General features: G+C 42.1%; 1 protein-coding gene across 1 annotated transcript in view; it reads left to right on the top strand.

The window, feature by feature from the left end:
• Nucleotides 1-20,606, top strand: part of DPF3 (double PHD fingers 3) — a 258,374-nt gene extending 237,768 nt beyond the window's left edge. Inside the window, exons 9-11 of the mRNA XM_061182707.1 lie at nt 9,759-9,871; nt 19,333-19,414; nt 19,943-20,606. Coding sequence (XP_061038690.1) covers nt 9,759-9,871; nt 19,333-19,414; nt 19,943-20,013 — 266 coding nt within the window. The 3' untranslated portion in view covers nt 20,014-20,606. The remainder of the gene's footprint in view (nt 1-9,758; nt 9,872-19,332; nt 19,415-19,942) is intronic.
• Nucleotides 20,607-20,826: the final 220 nt, after the last annotated feature.

Raw genomic sequence — 20,826 nt, 5'->3', positions numbered from 1 at the left:
TCTTCTTGAGCTACTCTACTTTGCCTGAATAAACCATGCACCTTAACTTTCTTGCGATTTCCTCTCCCTGTAATTCTCTTTACCCTTTTTTTCCCTTAGGAAATTCGTCCTTCAAGGCACAGCTCAAATGCTACCTCCTCTCAGTGGCTTTCCCCAAGCTTCCCATTATTGATTGCTTCTCCATCTGTAAGCACTTTATTCATTCCCCTATTATAGCACTTATTACATTGTATTATAGTCATTTCAAAAGATATAACCTATAATAGTTTTCTGTTGCTGTATAACAGATTATTCCAAAACGTAACAGCTTAAAACATAAATATTATCTCATAGTTTGTATTGGTCAGGAATCTAGGTGTGGTTTTGCTGAGTGCCTTTGGATCAAGGTTTCCATGAAGTTGCAGTCAGATTGTCATCCAGGGCTATGGTCTCATCTGAAGGCTCGACTGAGAGAGGATCCTGTTCCAAGCTCACTCGCATGGTTTTTAGCAGGATTCATTTCCTCCCAGGAAGTTGGACTGAGACCTTTCCAAGGACATCTCACAACACAGCAACTGACTTCCCTTAGAGCAAATGAGTGAGAAAGCACAAGACAGAGTGCCAAAGATGAAAGCCACAGTCTTTTTATAACTTAATATTAGGAGTGACATCCTATCACTTCTGTCATATTCTACTTGCTAGAGGTGAGCCAGTTAAGTCCAGCCTACCCTCAAGGGGAGAGAATTACACAAGCTTATGAATACCAAGAGATGGGGATCGTTGGTGGTCATCTCAGAAGCTGCCTATCACACCTCCTAAACCTGAACTCCTCAAGGCAGGATCCACGCCTCATTCATCTTTGAAACTTCAGCACCTAGTATAGTTCCTGGCAGTTGTAGGTGCTCATTGAATTTGGTCAAATTCAATAGAATTATTCTTCTATAAGAACCTGATCACAATAAAGTAAATTGCAAAGTCAGAAGAACCCTCAAAATTAGAATTAAAAATGATTTAAAAGATAAAATGAAAGACAAAGTGTTTAAGTGTCATGGACACACTGTCAGTCCTCTATTTCTAGGCACTTCTATGATTGCTTCCCAGTAGCATATAGAAAAGGCCAGAAAAGCAAGAAAGCATCATTTTTCTTTTGACTTGGTACAACTCTGAAATATTTTTGAAAGAAAAAAATGGAATACCATCGCAAAGCTCCTCAGACAACTCGAGAACTTAGACCACCCGTGAGTCCATCTTCCAATTCATGGAAGATCAGCAGTTGGAGGATCACAGACAATCAAGTGTTGACTAATCACTGCTCTTTTCCACCAGCTGTCCATCAATTATACCATAAAATCCTCCCAGACAGAAGATTGCAGGGTCTCCAATCTGAGCAACAATTTCTTCTTCTGGCTCACTTTTCCAAAGAAAACCCAAAGCCTTTAGCCAGCGCCCATGGCTAGATGCTCATGATGTCCAGAGAGGCCTGATATGCACAGCCAATGTCAGGGATTCACATCCAATATTGATGTTGGGCTCTGGACAACGACTCAGTCTGGGCTCCATGCACTGCTGTGGGACAAGCATCACTTTGGCAGATGGTTGCCTCCAATCTACAGTTCCAACTAAAGATTTAGAAGGAGACTTAACCTGAGTTGCCTCATGTTGGTGACCCTCTTCTTCCATTCCTGCCTGGCAATATCTGCCCACTGTCACACAAACAGCTCAATATTGCTCATGATGAAACCTTACCCAAGGCCTCTGCTGCCTGCAGACTCATTGACCACCCATCTGTACAGACCCAACGTTTTGCATGGGGGTGGGTGGTGTGGTTGATGAAAAGTGCTTTTGGTTTCTAGATTTCGTGTGCTTTCTGTCGTGATATTGGACTAGGAGTGGGCTAGTTCAGTGGAATATTTGCCAGAAATTCTAGCAGAACTAACTGGTTACTTTAATTTCCTTCTTAGTTTCTTTCACATTGAGTGTCAGCTGGCAAACTTTAGAAGGCTTGTTTATTTCACCAACCAGATGGGCAATTTGGGATCACGAATATCTCTAAAAATAGTGTTTATAGGTGGCATAGACAGAGCCACAGCTTCATGGATAACAGATTCCTATCATTTCATTTAATATATTGGAAAACTAAGGCCTGTGAGGCAAAGTGACTTTTCTCAGGGACTCAGATGCTGCATCATATATCAAATTGTGGTACTTGCTCCATGAGGGCAGGTTTTGGTTTTCCCCACTACTGTATCCCCAGTGCCTAGAACACTGCCGGCCACATTTATTTATTCAAAAAACACTGTTGAGGGAATGAGTAAATGAATAAATTATCCTTGGTACTCAGCTGCAGTGACTAACTAGGGGCACTGGGATCATTACGGTGGTTCTTGACATCTTTCTGGTACCTTGGCCCCAACCTGGGACAGTCAGGTAAGTTATATAAAACCAGGTCAAGGCTGTCCCATCCCCTTATTTCACTTTAAGAGGACCAGCTGAAATGCCCTCAGGTTTATATATGAGACTACTCAGACCACACTTGACTGTGAAAACTTGGAGAATATCTAGGGCCATTTGAGAATGGAGCCATGAGCCCTTAGTGATTTAGCCCATTAAAAGTGCTCCTAATGTTCTTGCATGAATGGCTTCCTATGATTATTGATGATAATGATTGAAGCAACAATCCCTGTGGCTTGTCTCCTGTGTGACACCTGGATGCCCTAGAGTGTGACAGCTTTGAGGGAGGATAAACAGACCCCTAAGATGGGTCAAACTTGCTGATGGTAAAGTGTTTTAGCCAAGCAAAAGGCAGCCATGGCATAAACCATCATTTATCTTGAATGCGTTTTTGTCTGTATGGTCTTTATCCTTTCTACTCTCTTTCTCTTCTTTGTCCTCTTTGAAGTACATTAAAATGGTGAGAAAAAAGGGAGCCATGCAGGTGCCTCTGGAGTGCCATTGTGGTCCTTGATTTGTAGATGTCTTAGTGTTAGAAGAACATCTGGGGCAGATGGGAGGTAAGCCTGTAGATCATTGTAAAAGGTTTGCGGGGCAGATGGGAGGTAAGCCTGTAGATCCTTGTAGAAGGTTTGCAAAGCAGGGCTGGAGAAGTAATCCATGTGGGGAAGCAGTGCCCAGATAACATGCTTGTCACAATGTATGTGCACAGAGTTCAAATTCCTGATGGCTCAGAATTGGTTCCTCCCTTTGCAGATTAAGTATAATAACTCAGAGCCTCATTCCTTCTTCCACCTGACAAACTGGGTCTCAAAGTGGAGGAGGTTAGAAAGAGGAAGATAAGGAGAGAAAGAGAGAAAGGGAGGAAGGGAGAGACAGAGACAGAGAGAGACAGAGAAGGAGAGAGGGAGAGAGAGGATAAGTGAAAATGAATGGATCTGATGGAGTGAGCTAGTAATATTTTTTTCTCCGCAAATTACTCTTTAACATGGGTGATTCAGATTTGACTGCACTGTGCATAAATTCTTTAGCTAAAGCTTCTTATATATTTTTGCAATATGTAAATATTAGAAATTGTATGTGTGTATGAATATAGAGAACTGCTAGAAATTTGAGCCAAATTATTTTCTAATGAATGCCTATGGAGACTTGTTTTTGGTGCTTTTTCAGATTGGAATCGATCCTACATATTTTATATAATATGATTTCTATAAACCAGGCATCAGACCAGGGAGTGCAATTTGAATTTTGCAGTTACTTGCCTGAGAACCATGGATATTTAGGTTTTCCTTTCCTGAGAAATTAGTTTTTAAGAGATCAACATTGATGAATAAGGTAATAAAATAAATTGGGTGTTTATAATTTCACAATGAATAAATAATAGACCATGCTGGTTCCACAGTTATTTGTATCTATTTTATTTATGTTTTCAGCACATACCTAGCGAGATAATTTTTTTTCTGGAGCTCTAATTTAATCAGTGATTTGGCTTAGCGTAGTCCAAATTAAATATTGGCAATAATGTAATGAAAAACTCTTTTAATAAGGATCATAATGTAAGAGACACATGTCATAGCCATTTGTAGATTTCTTTTTGCCCAGGGTTTGTTGAAAATGAACTGTGTTTCTCTCACTGTGCTGAGTATCTACAGAGTGACACTGACTGGTTGATGACTCTGTTAGCTTCTAAGTCACAGTTGTAATGTGAACTCAATCAGCAAGGTATATTTAGATATTTTTGTCCCTAAAAGGTTGGAAATATCCATGTGTGTGGGCAGTTGTGTATGAGCATGTGTGGAAGTAGGCAGCTGTAAATATAAAACGAACACTGGTTTTGCCTGGGTATTTATCTGTGTGCCTTCTCACTCGAATACCACGAACTCCTGTTCGCTGTCCTGAACATTGTCAGCGTCTATGCACATGGGTTCTGGAAAGCCATGACATGTATCCTTCAGGTGGCAAGGGGGCAGTCCCTGCTTTCAGATGCCTGCCTTCTCTTTTTCACTGAGTTCAGTAGACTGCAATTTCATACATACCAACCTCATGAACAATCTTCTTTCTGAGAAGCGTCTCACATCCCGCTGGTTTCCCTTTTCTACCCAGCTGCTGAAATAGCACCCCAAAGCCAAATCTCCGTTGTCTGAAAGCCCTGTCCAGAAGTTAGGTCTCTGCATATGGTGGCCATGGGTTATATTTCCTGTTTCAACTTGTAGGGAAGATTGAGGTCCGTTTTGGAAGGGGTTAGGGCTGGACTAAGAATGTCTCTTTACACCAAGTTCACCACTGGACCAACTGAACAAACGGGCAGAAGGTTTATTGAACCCTCCTAATAGAACAAATTTGGAGGAACACTCAGGAAGGACTTGGTTTTTAATGATCTGGCTGGGATGAATCATGCACACCATGCCACTTTCTAAATCCATTTTGGTAATTGAAATCTTATAAATGTCCTGTTGAATCATCTCACCCAGGGGACCCGGGAAGTGTTGTTTCCCCTTCACTCCATTGGGCCATTTAAATAGCAATGCAGGTATTCCTCGCTTTAAGAAAACTGGATAGATGGAAAATCTAGATTTCCAAGCAAGCACGTTAGAGAATGATGGTTAATTTTACAAAAGAGATTAAGACAGGAATCTTTAAGTAGTGGGTGGCCATAAGTAAATTGCTTTACTGCCAATGTGCCTCTTTGTTTTCTACCACCCTTGAATTGGAAAGACTATTATCCACTTACTTCCAAGGATTTTAGAAATTAGTTCTGGGCAAAAATAAGGAGTTCTAGCAGTAAAACTTAGATATGGGCTTCTAGCACTTTCCTTAGCAACTTTTCCTTTTGTCCAACAGTATGCTTGATTCCAGTCATTTCCATGGTAGATAAGAAGTCTTATCCCTATAGTTTTATCTGGGAAATGATTTTCCTGTTTGTAGAGAAAGGCAGCAGACAGGCAACCTGTTCTGGTGGCACAGAAAGGAGGACTTAGTTCTGGGCCTAGTTTTTGCACCTGCTAATGGCAGCTTGGGTGACTTAACTCTTTGTGTCTCACCCTGCCCAGCTGAGAAGTTGCATCCCCTCCTTTCCTCTCCCACTTGAGTCTGAATTCTGAGCTGAAGGAGCTCTGTGGCCAGAGCTGAGGCTAATCTTAGTCTTACATTTTACCTGGGGTGGAGGCTGTGTGAGCTTCGTTCCCTTCCTTTGGGTGTGAAGGTCTTTGGGGGGGAGGCTGGTGACTTTCTCAAAACCGGAACACAGAGAAAGCCCATGGGATTTTTTGAGACACTTCCAACAGGATTTTCTCAAGCCCACTTGCTACTGTTCACTGGTCCAAAGCTATCCCAGAAAATGTCTTCAGAGCTCAGCACAGTGGTCGAGAAGTCTTGAAAAGAGAGTTGGCTCTCAGTAAATATTTGGGGAGTGTTGTCAGCTTCATGAAGCACGCACGCCCCTCCCCCCCCACCACCACCCCGGAGGCATCCAGAGGCACAGCTGGCTGTGGAGTTCCATGTCACGCTCTGGAATGTGCTGACCTTCCTTCCCAGGGAAGGTGACACTGCTGGGGGTATTATTATTAGTAGGGCAGCTTCTGCTCAGCTCTGTCAGCACGCCCTCATTCAGGGTCCTTATCGAGCAATGACAAACTCATGAACCTTTGGCAGTCAACACAGCTGACCATCCTCTCCTTCCTGAAAGCTCTTCTCTGCGCCACTGTGACCCGTACTTGCACGGTTTGCGTCTTACCTCTCTCCAGCCGTCCTTCCAGTTTCCTCTGTTGGTCCTTTCTTTTGATCTTCAAATAGTTGAGTTACTCAAAGCTCAGTCCTAGACTTTTTTCTCTCTTCTCTCCTCTTCCTTTCTCTTTTTTTCCTTTTCCTAGATAATTACATTAACTCTCATGGTTTCAATGACCACCTATTTAGCAAAAGCTGCTAAATTTATATGTCTGGTTCATATTTCTTTTGAGCTCTAAACCCCTATATTCGACCATCCGCTTGACATTTCCACCCAAAGTCTCACAGACTTCCCAAATTCAACATGCTCAAAAGAGAGTACTCCTCCCCCTCCTCCATTTGGTCCCTGTATGCTTTCTGTAGTCTTCCTCATTTGAGTAAGTTTCACTGCAACCCACCTTGTTTCTTAGGTCGGAATCTTGAAACTATTTCTCATCATCTCTTTCCCACACTCCCAATGCTCAAATAATGGTCAAGTCCTGTTAATGATTTCTTTAATATTTCTCCAATCTCCACCTCCACCATCCTTGTCTCTCTCCTAACAGCAGCATCCGCCTCCAAACTAGTTTCCTGGCAACAATTCTTACATCTCTACATTCCCTCTGCCCCCCTCCCCCCAGTTCTTTCCTTAGACAGCAGCTCCTTCCTTCCTTCCTTCTTCCCTTCCTTCCTTCCTCTTTTCCTTTCCTTTCCTTTCCTTTCCTTTCCTTTCCTTTCCTTTCCTTTCCTTTCCTTTCCCTTCTTCCCTCCCTCCCTCCCTCCCTTTCCTTCCCTCCTTTTTGATGACTTAAATTTTTCTTTGTGTTTTCCTTATTTAAAAAGACCCTTTCAACTTTTTATATTGAAATAATTATAGCTTCATAGAAAGTTACGAAATATATTACTGAGATGTGCCATGCACTCTTCACCCAGTTTCCCCCAATGTAACATCTTCCGTAACCATAGTACACTATCAGAACCAGGCAATTGACACGATGCAATCACAGACCTTATCCATATGTTTTTGGTTTTACATTCACACACATGTGTGTTTATGCATGTATGTGTATAGTTCTATGCAATCTTATCAATACGTAACTCACTGCAATCAAGGTTCAGAACTGCTTCACCACCCAAAGATCCCTCGTGCTGAAGGAATGCTCCTTTAAAAACACAAGGCAATTCAGTCACTGCCTTGCTCAAAATGCTTTAATGATTTTAAAGCCCCAAATTCTTAAATGAGGGCCACAAGTGCCCATGTAACTTGGCTGTAGCTACCTCTCTGGGCACTTCTTGCCCTCCTCCTTTTGCTCGCCAAGCCTCTGCCTACTGGCCTTTCCCTTCCGTTGAATTTGCCAAGCTCCTCCACTGCTCAGAGCCTCTCCACGTGCTGTTCTCCTCACGTGGAATCCTCTCCCTCGCCCACTCAGCTAACTCCTCCTCATCTGCCAGGTATCAGCTTAAAGATCTTTCTCAGGGAAGGTTTCCTTGACATCTCAGACTAGATTCGATTCTCCTGTGATTTTTCAATGCCAATTATGGTTTTTCTTTACAGTACTTACACAATTATAGGTAAATAGGTATGTGGGTAGTTTATTAATTAGAGTTCTCTCTGACCAAACTAGAGGGATTTGGGGGTGGGGGTCTTGCTCACCACTGTATCTTTTCTGTCTAGTGTCATGGCTGGCCTAGCAGGTGTTCAATAAACCCTAGTTCATGAACAATTACTGTAAGCTGGCTGGTTGTGGCTGGGTGTGCCCTAAGGCTGTGGAACAGGGCAACATCAACCTGCTGTTCTAGGTATATGCTCCATGAATTCATCTTCAACCTTCTCAGGTGTCCTGAGAACCTGCGCATCTGTGGCCCAGAACACCCAGAATCTCAAACTGGTATTTTCTCTCCTATTCCCATCCCAGTGTTCTGTGTGAGAGATCAGAATAGGGAACAACCCTGGCTAGTGTTCTTCTTAGACAGATCTTTGAGATGCTGTCAGGAATATCAGCTGGATGTTCATCCAGGCTTTTAACGTAAGGCTTTGCTCTCTCCAGGGTCACTGGCATGGTGTCACTTTGAGAGGGTTATTCAGAGCTGTGAGGGTTTCTAAGTTGCATGGCTCCTGAGAAGTCCTAGAAATGCTTTTAGATCAGTCCCCTCCTCAATGCTCCCACCTGCTATTTGCTAGGTGTCCCCAACTCCCCTCACCATGAGTCATTCTGTCCCCACTCTCACTCTCAGAGATAACTCAGTGTGGTTTGCATTGGTGGCGGCCCAGATCTGAAGGGTCCGTATATTTACTGAATAGTATTTCCCCCAAAGGACCATGACAGAACTCTGTGAGGGTTTGGAAAAGAAGAAATGGGGGCCTCTTGCTGGGATGTGGCTTTGCCCAGGAGTGGTGGTACCGTGTGGGATCTTGACTGTCTGTGTGGGACACTGGGTTGGACGCTGTGTTGGTTGCCCCTAATTGGTGCCCCGTCTATACTATCCTTCTTTAGAAGCTCACAATCCCTCACGTGAAAGAGGCAACACATGCACTATATGGTGGATTTGGCAGAATTGGGAGAAGGGTGAACCCCTAGCAATAGGCAAAACTGTCAATTCTTTTGTGACAGAGTCAGTAAAGGGCTTTGCCCAGGGTGTCTGGGCAGATTCCCGTCTGATTCACAGCCCTGGGAAACCTGGGGACATCATCCAAGTTTCCCTTCCCGGCCAAATAGGAGGTCAAGGTCTTCACGTTCTACGGCTCACAGTTGTCCCGCTGCCGGTGTCTCTCTTTTGGGCGGGCAGTGGCTGACAGCAGAGCCCGGCTCTGCAGGCCAAGCCTCCGGTGTAGGTCTGCTGGGGCTGGGTCCTCTAAGGTCACATTAATGTCCCTCCCTGCTCTTACTATTGGCTTGGCTAACGTGATACATAGGATGGAGAGAAGAGTTGGAGCCCGTGACGAGTCCTTTCAGGGTAGACCTGGCTGTTGTGCGCCCTGGCAGTGACGCTGCACTTCTTCGCCCTCCCTGCCAGGCTGCTTCCCTCCATAGGGCCTGTTAGCGTGGACTTCTGCTTGTCCCCTGGGTGTGGGCATAGACACCTTAGGTAGCAGTGTAGTGCCTCCCAGTGCCCCCCGAGCTCTGTCCCCGGGAGCCTCACATGGTCCCTCTGATCTCCCCACCGGTGCCCTAAGGCAGCGTGCACAGCTTTGCAGATCAGAAGGCTCAGCTGCAAATAGCCCATATGTGTTACCTCCCACCACAATTGATGCCGGCGAGATAATGCTGCTGACTCTCATGGTGTCGCTTTGTGCTGTGCGATTTCCTTTCTCTTTCTCTCTGATCACCACTTTCTGTCCTCATCAACTGGTTACATCTCTGCGGGACCATGGCTTTTAGGGCAAGAGGACTTGGATGACATCTCTCCCCAGCAAAAGGCTTAATACCTATTTCTCTCTTTGGGCATTGATCTGATGTAACTGTGGGTGGTGGTGAGGATGGTGGGTAGGGCTCCAGCCAGGCTCCCACTTTACTCCCCAACCCGTGCTACCCCACCCTCCCTCCAAGTTGGCCATGATGTTGTGGCATTGAGGGGTGACAGGTCAGACCCTCTGGCCCTAATGCTGCCATTTCTGCTTCCTCCAGGTCACCCCACCTGCCTGCAATTCACCCTGAACATGACCGAGGCTGTCAAGACCTACAAGTGGCAGTGCATAGAGTGCAAATCCTGCATCCTCTGTGGGACCTCGGAGAATGATGTGAGTGTGGGGCTTCCCGCATGGGAGGGAGAAATACAAGGAGCTGGGAGTCCTTTGAGGATTGGAGAGGAAGGCAGGATTCTCATCACTGGACTCCTGGGGAAAATATCCATCAGGACCTCCTTCTTGACTTTTGCCCTGAGGACCCTTGGGACCCTTGTGCTACAGGGACCTTGGGTACTCTTCGTGCCTGTGGAGAGAGGTGCAGGAGATGATGGCCAGAGGCTGCTTTGCTGGCCATTAGCCCTCAAGGGTTCACTGATAGACAATGGTGCGCACTGCTTACGGTTGGGATGTGCTTGGCTCTTTACACCACATTCTGCAGTGTGTCATCTCACTTGGTCTAAATGTTAAGTATAATAGATGCAGAATTTAAAAAACCCACATTTTGTTATGGACAATTTCAAACATATACAAAGATAGAGAAAATAGTGAAACTGATGTACCCCCATCACTAGCTTCAACAATGATCAATACATGTCCAATCCTGTTTTGTAAATATTGCCACCTCTTTCTCCACGATATTATAGTCCTAGTCATAATATCATTTCACCTGTAAATACCATATGTGTCTAAAACAATAAGGACTTACGCTTTACAGATTGTGAATATATTTATTTTCAAGTTGAAAAAAAAAGATAAGGACTTACTTACTAACAAAAATTACCAAAATATTAACAATAATATTTTTAAAAATCAATAATTCCTTAATATAATGAAACATCCAGTCAACATTCCTATTGCCTCAATTGTCTTAAACATTGTGTTAATTATCTTAAATTGTTTTAAAATGTTTTTATTTACAATTTATTTGAATTGGGATTCAAATAAGACTCATGCATTGCAATTAGTTGATATGTCTTTAAAGTTTCTTAATATATAGGGTTTCCTTCTATTTTGATCTTTTTTTTCCCCTTGATTTTTTGGTTGAAGAAATCAATTTATTTGTTCAATAGAGTTTCCCATGACTGTATTTTACTAACTGCATCCCTGTGGTGGTGTTTGACATTTTCCTCTGTCTCTTGTATTTCTTGTACATTGGTGCTTAGAGCTAGAGGCTTGATCACATCCAGGTTCTCTTTCTTTTTCTCTGTCTCTTTCTGTCTCTGTCTCTAAAATATATAAATAGCAAGACTACTTCATAAATAGTGAGGTATACTTTCATCAGGAGGTATGTAATACCTGGTGTCTCTCTTTTCATGATGGTAGCATCTTCGACTACACTGACTATTTCATTAGGGGTTACAAATAGTGATGTTCTTATTCCATAATTTCTTCTTTGTTTATTAGCTGGAATAATTCTTTAAAGAGAAACTTTTCCAACCTCATATTTGGTTACCTTCATGTATAGATTATATAGAAAAGGCAAGATAAATACTAGATTCTTTCCCTTTATTTATCAGTTTTCAAAATAAGGGGTGGATTCAACACATATTCATGATCAAACCCTCAAGAAAATAGAAACTGTGGGATATTTTCTCAACATGATAAACTTTTTATACCTTAGAACTAAAGCCATTGTCTTATTTAATGGAGAAATACTAGAGGCATTTCTGCTAGAATCAGGAACCAGGTAAGGATGCCCACTATCTCTATTACTATTCATAATTTTTCTAGAGATATTAGCTAATGCAATTAGACAAGAGAAAATGATAAGTATAAGAATGGCAACAAAGTAGAAAGTTTTTCTGTATTTCATAACTTTAATAGTATATCTGGGAAAGTCTAGAAAATCAATAATAAAGCTAACCCAAACATTAAAGGTAGCAGGATATAAAATTACCATACAAAAATTAATAGCTTTCATATGCACAAATAATAACCAGTTAGAAGACATTATGGTAGAGAAACTCCACTTACAGTAGCAACAAATAAGAAATATTTAGATATAAACTTAACAGTAAGTACGTAAGTACGTAAAACCTAAATGAAGAGAATTTTTAAATGCTTTTGAAAAGACATAGAAATAGACTTGAACAAATGAAAAGACATTGTGTGATCTTGGATAGAATGACTCAACATTGTAAAGATCTCAGTTCTTCCTAAGTTAATTTACAAATTTGATTCAAACCCAGTAAAAGCACCAACATGCTTTTTAATGGAACTAGACAAGTTGATACTAAAGTTCATGTGGAAAAACAAACATGCAAGAATAGCCAAGGAAACACTGAAAAACAACAAATTATGGAGGGAGTCTAGCCCTGCTAGACATTAAAACATACTGTAATGCCTCTGAAATTAAAACAGTATGGACAAAAAGACCAGTGGAATGGAATAGAAAACCCACAAATTGACCCAACTACATACGGACATTTAGTATAAAATAAAGGTTGTATCTAAAATTACTGGATCAAAGATGGACATTTTCATGAACAGTGCTGGGACAACAGGGTAACCATTTGGGAAAAGATAAAATTAGGTCCATATCTCATGTAATATGTAAGAGCAGCCTTCAAGTGGACTGGGGATATAAATATAAAAAATAAAACCATACTAGTAATAGAAGAAAACATGGGTGAATTTCTCTTTAAATATAAGGAAAGATTTTCTGTGACTCAGAATTCGGAAGGAATAAAAGAAAATGTTGACAAATCTGACCACATAAACATTTGCATAGTAAAAAACACAATAAAGTAAAAAGACAACTGACAAAATGGGAGAAAATATTTGCATCATATACCACAGATAAAGGTGGCAATATATAAAGAACTCTTAAAATTTGAGGGACAAGAGACCATAAACCTGATAGAAAATGGGAAAAAGATATGAAAAACAGTTCACAAAAGATATAAAAATGACCCTTAAGTATTTGCAAAAAAAATGTTTGAATGCACTCATAATTAAAGAAATTAAAATGTAAACAAAACTGAGATATTATTTCTTACCCATAAGATCGGGAAAAAGAAGTATGGCAGTGCAAAAAATTATGACAGTGCATTCTGTTGATGAAGCTGTGGGAAAGGTGGCACCGTTATATATTGTCAGTGGGAATACAAAGTGGTACAACCCTTCTGGAGGGAAATTTAGCAATACCTAACACAGCTACTGTGCACTTAACTTTTGACTCAGCTATCTCACCTATAGGAATCTACCCTAAAGATATACCCACAACTCTATGAAAATACATATGCGTAAGGTTATTCATGGTCACACTGCTTATAATTAGAAAATATTGGAAATGACCTAAATGCTTATACACAAAATGGTTGAATAAAGGATGGCACAATGAAGTACTAGGCAGCTGTAAAACAACAACAACACGATGTAGATCTTTATGAATTAATATGGAGTGATTTCCAGAATATATTGTTAAATAAAAAAGCACAGTAAAAATGATATCTACAGTAAGCTGCCATTCTTGCAAGAAAGGCATCAGAAAATATACATGTATCTATTTACTTGTGTGAAAGAAATATAGGAAGGATAAGCAAAAAACTAAAGAGATTGGTTATCTACAGGGTAGGTGGGAATGGGGTAGAAAGAATGGGGAAATGGGAGTGGAATAGTAGGGATGGGGGCTAACACTTCTCTGAAAATGCCTTTTTGTATAGCTCTGACTCTTTGAACCGAGGTATTGTTTCACATACCCTCAAGATAAATACTGAAATTCAACCAGGATGTGGGGGAAGAGAAAATGGAATATGAACAGTAACAAATGAACTTAACTATAATATAAATAGTAACATGGCCATACTGAAGGGTAGGGAAGGAAAAAATTAACCTAGATAACTTTGGAAAGTAGTATTTGACTGTGTATTTTAAGGCTAAAGACAGAAATGACTATACACATATTATATGCTAGTTAGTAAATTTGTTTCTCACAGGCATGTGAGTTAGTCATTCTGAAACTACTTGATGTGTCTGCAGGTCTGAACTGATACCTATATATTGTGAATAATGAGAGCCAGGTTTCCCAATGTCAGAGAAAGAAAAATCAAATAAAGGGGGAAGGCTAGACTGAACCCTGTGGTCCTGGGTTGGAATAGGGGGTATCAGTATGAATTTATGCTTTTAAATGTAATATATTTTGTTTATATATTATATATCTATAACTATTTATATGTACACACACATGTGGATAAATACAGAAATAAATATAGATGTACACCTACACGTACATTTATTTCCTAACTCTGTCGTAAGGGCCTAGAAGCAATGACAACCCAGAAGCAATGAGGACCCATAGCACCCAGATATTGGTTTCTAAATACGATTCTCCAGTAAAAGGAGCCAGGGGTTCTTGGAGAAATGGCTGGAGCTGGGAAAACGTAAGAGGATGCCGGAGCCTCCTGTGGTACTAGAAAGTAAGGAGGAGCTAAAAAATTGGTAAAGGACACAGGAGCCAACTTGAAGGAGTTCCTAATGGCCCAATCTGGGACAATTTGAGCAACAAAGTAAATAATGATAGTATTGGATTATAACCCAAAGACAAAATAAATATTCATATTAACATTTTAAAAATTGAATAAATGAATGAATTAAATGAATGAATGGGGAAGAGGTAAACTCTTCCTTAGAGCAGGATTACAATTAATAAATGTAGAAGGAAGAGGGAAATCACCAATAGGCAAACATCATGGTATGGTTGTTGTAAGCAAGAATCATCAATTGATGCTAAAATTAGCAGGCAAAAGTATGGTGAGAAGCAGAATATTTGCTTGATCTCAAAGTATCTCCCCCACCCGATTACTTATTAATATGTTACAAAGGGAAAAACCGTAACTTTACAGTGGAAAAACTACACTACATGTACTATACTACCTTAACTATATGATCAGAGTAACATTACTAGTAATAAGATATATTGGTATCCGTTCCCCCCTGATAAGATGCACTGAGAAGATCTCCTCTTATGGAAAAAAGATCAGACAAACTCAAACTGAGTGACATTCTACAAAATCACTGGCCTGGACTCTTCAAAAGTGTCAAAGTCATGAAAGACAAAGAAACCAAGGAACTGTCACAGATTCAAGGGCAGTAAGAATACCTAACAACTAAATGGAATGTAGGATCCTGAATTGAATCCTGGGGAAAGGACGTAAGTGGGGAAAAAACTGGTGAAATTCAAATGAGGTGAGGTCTGCAGATTAGTCAATAGTGTCATGCTAATGGCAATGGTGATTCCCTGCTTTTCATGATTGTACTATGGTAAGGTAAGATGTTAACTTTAGGGGAAGCTCAGTAAAGTGTGCGCAGAAACTCTGTATCATTTTTGCAAATTTTCTCTAAGACTAAAATTATTTCAATATAATAAATTAAAAAATGATGGGATGTTTCCCTGGCATCTAACAAAAGTGACAAAGTTTTTAAAAAATAGTATCTTTATGGACTTGAGGATTTATACATACTTGATTTATTTCAATCCATTACAGTTAAAATTGTCCCATCTTTGGGACTGTGTTCCCACTTTTATTCCAGTGGGAACACAGTTTGGATCCTGAGTCCTTTTGACATGATCTCAGTAGTATTCGCTTTTTGTTTTTTTAATATTTATTTATTTTTTGGCTGCGTCAGGTCTTAGTTGCGGCTCACGGGATCTTTTGTTGCAGCGCGCAGGCTCTTTGTTGAGGTACAGGGGCTCCAGAGAGAGCGGGCTCAGTAATTGTGGCGTGCAGGCTCAGTTGCCCCGCGGCATGTGGGATCTTAGTTCCCTGACCAGGGATTGAACTGGCGTCCTCTGCATTGCAAGACGGATTCTTAACCGCTGGACCACAAGGGAAGTCCCTATCTCAGTAGTATTTGTTTCCTTGCTTTCCAATATGTAACGATACTTATACATTTCATGCTCCAGACCTGGAATCAGCCATTTCTCCAAGGACTCCTGGTTCCTTTTAGTGGGCAATGGTCTTTAGAAGATATAATATGGGTGATGGGGTGCTAATTTTTACTGCATTAGTCATTGTTTGGGGGCATTTTCAATGGACAGAGCTAGAAAATAGGATTTGCTTGTTTTAAAGATAAAATACACTGTGAATTTACACTGATACTTCCAATTCATTGCCAGAACTAATTATAGGGTTTTTACTTAACCTTATCACTCTTACATCTGTATTTTCTTTTAACCATGTCAAAATTTTTGCTTCTCATTACCAACATAAGCACTCATTTGATACTCACATAGAATATCAATTCCACTATTAACAACAATAATATGATTGCTGAAAAGAAATATATATATGTATGTATATGTATATGCATATTTGCATTTGTTTTTGTCCTTAAGATATATTTGACTGAGGAGGTACAGTCAGACTACTTGTTTCCAAGTCACTTGGAATAGTTTCTTTCTGTGTGGTTATGCCACCAACTAGTACATGATTAGATTCATTTGTTTCATTTTTCTTTTTTTTAAGTGACAGTTACCATGTGAATTTTGCTTTATGACCATGTAAAATATTTACTGGCTCCAGAATCAAAATTTTAAAATAAACAGTATGTTCAAAGAAATCTAGCTTCTATCCCTACCTCTTTTACACTCTGCTTATAGGACCATTTAAAAAAATTATGGTTTATCTTTCTATTTTGTTAAATGGAAACATGTGTACGTGCACATGAATCCATAAGAAAGTGGATGCATTTTCTTAGAAAATGGTAGAAAGATATACCTGTTTTCTTTACTTTGCTTTTTCACTGAATATCCTGGAGGTTACTCCACAGCAATGTATAGACATAATCTTAACTCCTTCCTACAGTTGCATAGCTCTTCATTAGTTTATTCAACCAGTCCTTTATTGATGGACATTTGGGTTGATTCTGGTCTTTGGCTTTACAAATAGTGTTAATGTAGAGGTTTTTTGTTGACTTGGCAGAACCTTAGGGGAGGAATCAAGGAGTGAGGCTGCTCGGGCAACAGGAGGTTCCTCTCACATAGCCAGGGATTTACCCTGCACATCCCAGAAAGGGATTCCCATTCTATTGGAACTGTAGCCATAGGTGAATTCTGGTTCTTGAATACTTGGAAGTAAGATGTTCTTAAATTGTGTTTCTCATGGGGGTCCACATGAGCTGGGTTTTTTTTGGTGGTTTTGGCTGGCAATTATCTGAGAAGCAAATGGAAAAGAAGAGAATATGGTGCTAGACAATGATCAACCCATGAAAGAGACATTTAAACCCACAGATGCCTTGGTCTCCCTTTGGGAAAGTCCCATCCAGGATATTCTACCTCCTTGTATTTCTCGTGTCAGCACTAGAGTAGGAGTTATCAATGTATTTCAGATATTAATAATACTGTTTCTCACAAGTCTCTCCCTGTTTTCTGTCCCTATCCTAACTGGTTTCTCCTTGTATTATCCCTAAATCATATTGTCATTTAGCTTATTTCAGCTCCAACAATAATGGTGTAACTCTTTTGGAATAAACCACACTGTTCTGGTTTTCATCCTACCTTTCTGACTGCTGTTTCTTAGTCTCTTTCTTCTCTGCCTGGGCCTTAGCTTTGGTGTTCCCCAAGCATCTATTCTTGGCCTTCTCCTCAGTAACTTTTTTGAGTCCTTGATTTTTCAGAAAATTCAACGAAAGCTATGGATTTACCCTTTGCTCAGAAAAATGTACCTCTGTACCTATACACAGAGTTGTGCATATAATTTCAAGGAGTTCATGAACACCCCTCTATGAGCACAAGTTCAAAGACATCTGCTCTCACGTACTCTGGGCTTCCCTTCCCAGGACCTCCAGTGCCATCTCATCACCAGTGACTCCCCAGTCCATGTCTTACGCCCAGGCCTCTCTCCTGACCTCTAGCTTCCTCCAGGCACCCTCACCAGGTGATCTGTAGACCTACAGATCATGTTCATAGCTGAGGTTGCCTTCTGCCTCCCACAGGTCTGCTCCTCTGCCCACGCCTTAGTGGATGGCTACATCGTTTGGCTTGCCGGCCAAGCCACCACCTAGAAGACATTCTTGATTTCTTCCTTATCACTCTCTACATCTAATCAATGACTCTCAGATGGAAGCAAGCCCCTTTTCTCTCCCCCAAGCCACAACCCTAGTTCAGGCCACCATCATAAGTTATCTCTTACCTGGACGACTATAGTAGCCTCCTAAGTGGCCTTCCGGCCTCAAAAACCAATCTCTCTCCACCTGGATATCTTTTCTTATACAGCAGCTAGTGAGATCTTTCTATACTGCAAGTCTGACCATGTTATTCCTCTATTGCTAACTCTTCGAAAGCTTCCCATTGTCCTATTGAATATAAAAAAAAAGATCATTCATGATCTCTCCTGCCCCATTGCTTGCTCACAGGGGTTTTCAATTTCTATATCTACTTTTTCTAGGATCTCTACACTGGTGAGAGCCAAGGTGAGATTTGATACAGAACTTAACTTTGCAGACGTCTTATAAGCCATCAAAGCAGGCGCAAAGGTCACTGAATAGAACAGGGCTGAACCTGGAGAATGGGGACCAGATCACAAACACTTACTGAGTAGCTACTATGAGCAAGGAAGTTCTGAAGGAGATGTGGAGATGAGTAAGACAAGGTTCTGCCCCAAGGGCCTTGCAATCTATAAAGGAGTGGACAAAAGAGGCATGTTCCAGATGGACTGGGTGTACATGTCTACCACATGCCAGGCTTTGTAGCATAAAGGAAAGTGCAATTAAATGTCCTAAGGAAGAGAAAGTACTATGAGGATGCAAGAGGGGTCAGAGAAATTCCACTTGACGTAGATTAGTGAAGTCTTTGTGGAAGAGAAGTGTTTGAAGACTTGAAGGGTGGGTAGGGAATGGTCCAGAAGAGAAGGGGTCAGGCACCGGCAGAGTCTCCAGGCAGAGGGAACTGCAGGAGCAAAGATGCCTACTGTGTCCTTGGAAGTTAACCACAGCACTGGAGGGGACTCTTCTCATCTGGCTCCAGCCTCCAGCCCCCGAAGAGGCTTTTGAGAGCTGAAAGGTGGCATCACATCACTTGCATTTCTCTGACCTTGCATAATGAAACCCTGAAAAAGTTCTGAGGTGTTATGGATGTTACCAGCAAGTATGGTTGCTGCCCATTGCACAAATGGAAAGAGTGAGGTTGAGAGGAATTCAATTAAAATTTGCAAACATTGAAAGTACTTTCTGTGCACTAGGCAATCGTCCTGGAGAACACAGAAATGCATGAAATTATTTCTCCGCCCTTATGGAGGCAGAATTATTGGCTATGTGAGTTCAGAAGGATAAAGAATCCCTTTAAGCTTGGGTGTGAGGTGGTGGTGTAGGAAGGCTTCCTGGAGGAGCTATGATTTGAGCGGAACTCTTAAGTGGGAGTAGGATGTGCATAGTTTGGGAGACAGAGGGGGAAATTCCAGGTGTGGGCAAAGCACAAGGCATGTTCAAGGGACAGTGAGGACTCTAAATGGGGCCTGGAAAGGGGCATCCAGGGAAGGTGATCAATGGAAATAAGGCAGGCGGAGTAGGTGGGGGCCAGATGTTGGTTCTAAATAATTCAATCTTTCCTCCTCTCCTCCTACTCTGCATTCCACCAGGACCAGCTCCTCTTCTGCGATGACTGTGACCGCGGCTACCACATGTACTGTTTAAATCCCCCAGTGGCTGAGCCCCCAGAAGGTAATGGTGATGAAGTCAACAATAACAACAACAGCTACTTCTACCACTTACCGAGCCCTCACTAATGTGCAGGCCTTGTGCTAAGGGCTTTACGTGTCTTGTCTCATTTAATCGTCACAGCCCTACGGAGCAGGTGTGACCACTACCATTTTACAGATGATGAAACTGAGGCACAGCTCAACCAGCTGAAATTTCAACTCGAGGGCCAAGGAGATGTTTCCCAGACATATGGCTGAGAGGGTGGGGGAGGTGTGAGCTTCTAGGGGAAGTGGTCCAGACCCGGTGATGCTGGTTAAGAGGCACAGCCAAGGAGGGAGGGTCTTCACCGCAGTTCAACCAATCATCTCTGAGCACTTACTGTTTCCCGAGCAGCTGAGCGACGGACTCCAGCACATTTTCAGAACTGGGACTCTGTCTCTGAATCGTGAAAGTCAGACTAAAACAGGGCTTACAGAAAGGTTAGGGTCAACGGGTGGGGCTTGAGGGTTGGGGGAGGGGCTGCTAGTAATGCCATCTCATTTCTCGTAGGGAGCTGGAGCTGCCACTTATGCTGGGAACTGCTCAAAGAAAAAGCCTCAGCCTTCGGCTGCCAGGCCTAGGGCCCCAGGTCACAGAATGTGGCTTGCCGCCGGAAAGGCTGAAGCAGAGCCCAGTTGAAACCAGATGGAGCCCCTACTCCCATATATCCAGACAGACCAACCATAAGGGACATCAGTAACCACAGAGGGCGTGGACACGTGGAACCGAGGGGGCGAGATATCTGCTTAATCCTATACACGGGTTTCCGTTCTTCAGCCAGCCCCTCCTGTTTCTGCCAGAAAGATCGTAAACTTTTGAAGAAGGACCCCAGCCACAGCCCTGTGGACCCCCCTCACATTCACCCTAGCACTGCAGCCCTCTCACTGGTTCCCATTTAAGGAACCACTGGTCCCATTTTGTGACCACCCATCAGTCACTCATGCGTGGTTTGGTGTTTTCTATCTATTGTGTTCCAAGAAATCTTCGCACAGCCTCCCTGCCCCCAGCTTAGCCTCTTCATCCTGAACCCAGCAGAGGAGCAAAGGGCTGTGGAGAAGTTTTTATTTATTACAAGCCCCGCTGGAAACTTCTAGACTCGGAACCTACAGGCTGTCTAGACGATGGAGCCCTGAAATCCCTCCTTGTTCCTTGGTCCCTGTGAAGAGGAAGAGCTGCTTCCCCAGCAGATATCCAGTGGCATCCACAGCCAGGGCGATCTCTTGATGGGGCTGGGGAGGGAGGGGGGAGGCCCTGAGGGGTGGACGGAAATGTTGTGAAGATAATTCTGAGGCCCCGCCATAGCCAGTCAGTATTTGCTGTCCGTCAGGAGCGGCCTGGCAAGGCACCAGACCTTCAGAGCTGGGGCATCCTTGAGGAGAGACAGGCCACAGCCT

The sequence above is a fragment of the Eubalaena glacialis genome, chromosome 2 (genome assembly GCF_028564815.1).
Source record: "Eubalaena glacialis isolate mEubGla1 chromosome 2, mEubGla1.1.hap2.+ XY, whole genome shotgun sequence".
Classification (NCBI taxonomy): Eukaryota; Metazoa; Chordata; class Mammalia; order Artiodactyla; family Balaenidae; genus Eubalaena; species Eubalaena glacialis.
Note: the sequence above shows the minus strand (reverse complement) of the source record. Positions and strands in the feature narration are given on the sequence as shown.